At 39.2% G+C, this 5000-nt stretch overlaps 1 protein-coding gene across 6 annotated transcripts in view; it reads right to left on the reverse strand.

The window, feature by feature from the left end:
- Window positions 1-776: 776 nt before the first annotated feature.
- The window catches only part of gria2b (glutamate receptor, ionotropic, AMPA 2b), a 39963-nt gene continuing 35739 nt past the window's right edge, over window positions 777-5000 (reverse strand). For 4 of the 6 annotated variants that reach the window (XM_047802629.1, XM_047802625.1, XM_047802623.1 and 1 more), the window contains exons 15-16: window positions 2965-3099; window positions 777-1651 (exon numbers count right to left, since the gene is read on the reverse strand). In XM_047802629.1, coding sequence (XP_047658585.1) covers window positions 2981-3099 — 119 coding nt within the window. In that variant the 3' untranslated portion in view covers window positions 777-1651; window positions 2965-2980. Of the gene's footprint in view, window positions 1652-2849; window positions 3100-5000 lie in introns of all 6 variants that reach the window. The other 2 variants (XM_047802627.1, XM_047802626.1) reach the window with 1 other exon arrangement.

A 5000-nucleotide genomic window follows, 5' to 3' on the forward strand; every position in this document is an offset into this window, starting at 1 on the left:
AATCCAGTATAATCTAGTATCTGATGTCTGGGACCACAGTCAATGTCTTTGTAACCAATCAGAGCACAGCTTTTCCGTGAAGCGATTCTGTTTTATCTCTTGAGGTAATTTATTGTTGTTTATGTTTCAGGTTTATGATTAAAGAAGTCTACGCCCTGTTTTTCTACCCGGACCATGATGTGGGCGGGGCTTCGGATCGTTCAATCGGTGTAAATCAATCAAAAATGAAACCAAAAAAAAAAAAAAAAAAGAAATAAGAAATAATTTGTTAGAATATTTGAATCACTGCGTAGGCCATCAAACAGTACAGAGTTACAGAAACGTAGAGAATGTATCGACTACATTCACAACGAGGACAGATTATATTCCAACTATATTCAGGAATATATTTCGCACACTCATTTTATTGGCATTCGAAACGGACGAGTGTATCGATGTGTAATACGTCTACTGAGTTCACAGCAAAACATTAGGCGATAATACATTAAGGTTCTCGTTTTTTTTTTTCCTTTTTCTCGCATTCATTTTGTAGACGTCATTTTTTTCTTCATTTTTTTTTTAAACATGTAACATAAGATAACATAACGGCTACCTGATTATCGAGGAAAATACGAAAAAAACATGAGATTAAGAGTAAGATTTAGATTAACGTAAACGTTTCTACGGCACCACTATCAAAACCAAGTCAAGCGTTGCTAGATATCTCCATAGAAACACCGAAATGTTAAGATTATATCACTAATAAATTACGTAAGCAATAGATTTGGCTTTTTTTAAAAAGTATGAAACTAAGAGCCGAGCTCGAAAAGGACACGGATTAAGATTGACGTGTAAATTGTTATAGACGCGACTGGTATGTAAGCAGATTTATTTCAAAGCATTTTATGTGAAAATACATAGAAAATTTTTTTCGTGTATTTTTTATTGTTTTATTAATAAAAGTATGTAATGTGCTCGAGCAAACACGGACGACAGACTAGGCGTGTGCCGATATTCACGTCTTTTAAAAAGTCATACCACGACGTTTGTCTAACGTTTTAATACGGACTTTATTGGAATTACGACTTAATAATATTTTATAATTGAAAAAAAAAAAAACATTCATGAAGAACGATACCTTATTCAAACCAAACTCAAGTGCTGCCTAGAAAGGCTGCCTATCTAGGGATTTGTTCATCGTACAAATGATCATCGGCACACGTCTAGATGAAACGCACTGATGCTCCTAATTTCACGCTCGTCCAAAAACCCATCCGTGACCAGGGGACGTGACCTCATCACCTCTTTAGGCGTGTTTTTAGAGGCAATGATGTCACTGTGAAAGGTGTACGTGTGGCACAAATGTCTTTTCCATATTAAAACATGGCCTCTGTCTCTCATCCGGGATATAAATAGAGAAAGTGAGGGAGAAACAGAGAGATAGACTGAAGAAGAGAGGAAAAGGAAGGGATAAACCATTTTAAGGCACTCGGCAGGGGGATTTCCCTCATGAAAGGTCAGTTAAGCTGACGTTCATGCCAACGTCGGGCCCTACGTAGGGCACAGGGTGGACGCCTTTAGGGAACTCGGGACTCATAACACGGCCGTTCTCCCCTGTGCTCCCGGTGACAGATAACCTCGCCTTATTCCTCATCGCATCTGAAAAGGTCACCTGGAAAAACACACGCACACACACACACACACACACACACACACACACACACATATATATATACGTGAGCTTTAAGTTCATACAGAGATCATTTGTACCATATCATGGAGACTAGGGGTGGAACGATATCACACACACACACACACACACACACACACACACACACACACACACAAACTGAACTGTCCATCAATATATTGTGAAATTTGGATAATTTGATAATTTCCTTAGTTATCGATTATTGCTAAATATCATGGTACAGTATATACTGCATTACAGATAAATCATTACACCCCTAGTGGAGATGTTGTTGTAAACCAGATATAATATGAAGTGGAACACACACACACACACACACACACACACACAGATCAGTTAATCACATTAAACACACTCACAGGCATCGTGACTGATAACCCTCCCTGTGTCACACTAGCTAGTGACAAGTCCCTTGGGTCACTTGGTGTTTGTCTTGATCGCTTCTAAAGCTAAAGTTAAAGCTAAAGCTAACAGGTTAAACCTACATGAAATAACTCAGTTATCAGTTTTAATCTACTTTATAATTTGTACTAGCGCCATTAGATTAGCAAATTGGGCTAACCCTGTGACTAGCTACGTACACTCACCGGAGACACTAACAGTCTTTGCTACTTCCTTCCGAGATGTATGTTTCTTCCTAAACTCTCCATATGAGAGAAGAAGTTGAAACTACGCCTATGTGTTCAGTGGCGTTGAGTCAGAGTCAGAGTCAGAGTCAGGGCTCCGTGCAAGACACTCAAGTTCTTCACTTCAACCTTCACCTCAACAGCATGTCTTAATGGAGCTTTTTGTACAGGGACAAGGACACGGGGTGCACATACTTTTTGGCCTTATAACGTAATTTGTAAAAAAATGAACATGGAGTTCTCGCTTGCTAGTATGAAACAGGGTAATAACATTTATGACGACGATGATGATGAGGAAGAACTGAACACAAAACCAAACAACTGGTGGAGGAAGGAAAGTGTTTAATGTTTCACTCATTACGGGTGACGTAATGAGGCTTGGGAGGGAAAATAAGACATTACTGCATTACATACGATCCACCTTCGTCCAAAATCTCCTCATTCACTAGCACACTGAGGGGAAATGGGGTAGATGGAAGGCGTGCAGTGGGGGAGGGGGGGAATAGCACAGGTTCGACGGCCGCGTATCCTACCCCCTTAAATTTTTACACTTTCGATCCCATATACGTTGTACCCTTCCTTATAAGTGGCAAAATTCTGAGAATTCTGCGAGGAAGTGGGATTAATATTCTGTGCACTCTTTGCCACCTTCATGCGCTTGGCCTCAGCGCGCGACTTGTAACAGAACTCGACCAGAGCCACCAGCATGGCCAGGCCCAAACCGCCCACCAGGATGTAGAACACACCGGCCACATTGCTCAGGCTGAGAGCACTCGTCTTTTCCTGAAAGAGTGTACACAAAACGGATATAAGGATCCGGAAAGGGTGGAGCAAAACACTCACAAAACAATACACAGCAAGCAATAGATACGCCATTACAAACACAACTCAGAGAAAGATAAATGGAGAGATTGGAGCAGGAGCTAAAATCTGGTCCTGCCGAGAGACAGGATGTTTCAGACGGGCCTTCTTGTAAAGACGTAGGTTTTAATGCAGAAGGATATCAAAATGGTAAATGAGTGAAAATCAATATTTCTTATATACAGTAGATATCTTTTCTATTTCTCAGAGAAAAATAGCCGCAAGCACGACTCATTTAATCGTTCCGAATTGTTCAACTGAAATAAGCAAAAGCATTAATACAAATAATTCAACATTATTTGTATATTTTGACCCTATTCGTCGTCCACAAAACCATCGGCTTTTGTCGTTTTAGTTTCACAAGTTTCCTTTTATGGTCTGTTTCCTGTTCAAGTTTTCCGTTACTATGGTAATTAAGAAGTTATTTTAAGGAAGAAAACATTTCCACAGTGGTGCTTTTGGATGGTTCGGGGTTTGTAGCTTTCGTAAAATGTTTTACTTCGTAAAAATTTCGTAAAATGTTTTAACTTTTCTGAAAAGGAAACTTTCTGTTAAGGTTCTATATAAAAGAGATTCTAAAGTACAGAAAGTAACTTGTTTCTCAGACTAGTCATAATATTAACTGTAACAAAAAAAAAGCATTATTTATATATATATATATTTCTTGAAATAACATAATGACGGCATCGGATTTGTAACCATAGCAACTGTCGTATAACAAGCAAGCGAGTCGTTTGCTTTGCTAACGTCGGCATATCGTAACGTACAGCCGACGAAGGACGTCCATCTGAAATGTTCTGTTTCCCAGATATTTCTCCAAGCTCTACATTCATTCTACACACTATCATCGTGTCGGCGCGTGGACGTGTCGACGCGTATGTATGCGTAAAAAATGTCCTTTAGAGTTCTAAATGAATACAAATGCACGGTTTAGGATGATTTCGCAAACAGTGAACTCTGAATCTGAAGTGATCATGGTAGATGAAGCACATTAACCTGGAATGAAGTACAGTTTACTAAAGCCTTTGACATCTACATGCCAAATCATGTGACTTTAAATGCTAATCAGGTTGTTGCGTTACCGTAAGTCTAGCCTGAATGTACAGGAAGCTAACAGAGGCTAATGCAGTACAATAAAGCAATGGGATGATCGTCATAAAGTCATTATTCATTAAAGCTACAGGACCATATAAAGGGATGCACAAGACAGGAAAGGGAATGTAGAAACTTGGTTAAACGTTTACGGCGGACGTGACACACACACACACAAAGAAGGGGGGGACGGGGAGATCAGAGGTCATGCTTTATGCATCTTTAGTGTAAATACATAAAACAGTAAATGCTAAATGCTAAAACAAAAATGCTTTTATCTCACAGAAACTTGTCTGATTAAAACTTTATCACATATAAAAAAGTAATGGCACACTGTAAAAGAGTTAGAGGTGTGTGTGTGTGTGTGTGTGTGTGTGTGTGTGTGTGTGTGTGTGTGTGTGTGTGTGTGTGTGTGCATCTATGATATAGTTACATCAATCGCCTTTTATAGAGTTTTAGATTTGCTGTGAAATCGGTAGCACTTTGATAAAGTTGGTGGAAAACTTTACCAATAGATGAATAAATAAATCCAGCTGGAACTAGAAAATATCGTGACCAATTATCAGCTAATGGCAAAAACATATAAGACTTCCAGATTTGGCCAGTGCACTAGATATAATGTTACCGTCGCTATGGTTACCATGCTAAAGATGCATCTGAAGCATGGTGGTGGCAGCATGTACATTTATTCTGTATGACGAGGTGTTAACGTGCCTTAAAGCTGTAGTTTA

Source organism: Tachysurus fulvidraco, chromosome 17 (genome assembly GCF_022655615.1).
Source record: "Tachysurus fulvidraco isolate hzauxx_2018 chromosome 17, HZAU_PFXX_2.0, whole genome shotgun sequence".
NCBI lineage: Eukaryota > Metazoa > Chordata > Actinopteri > Siluriformes > Bagridae > Tachysurus > Tachysurus fulvidraco.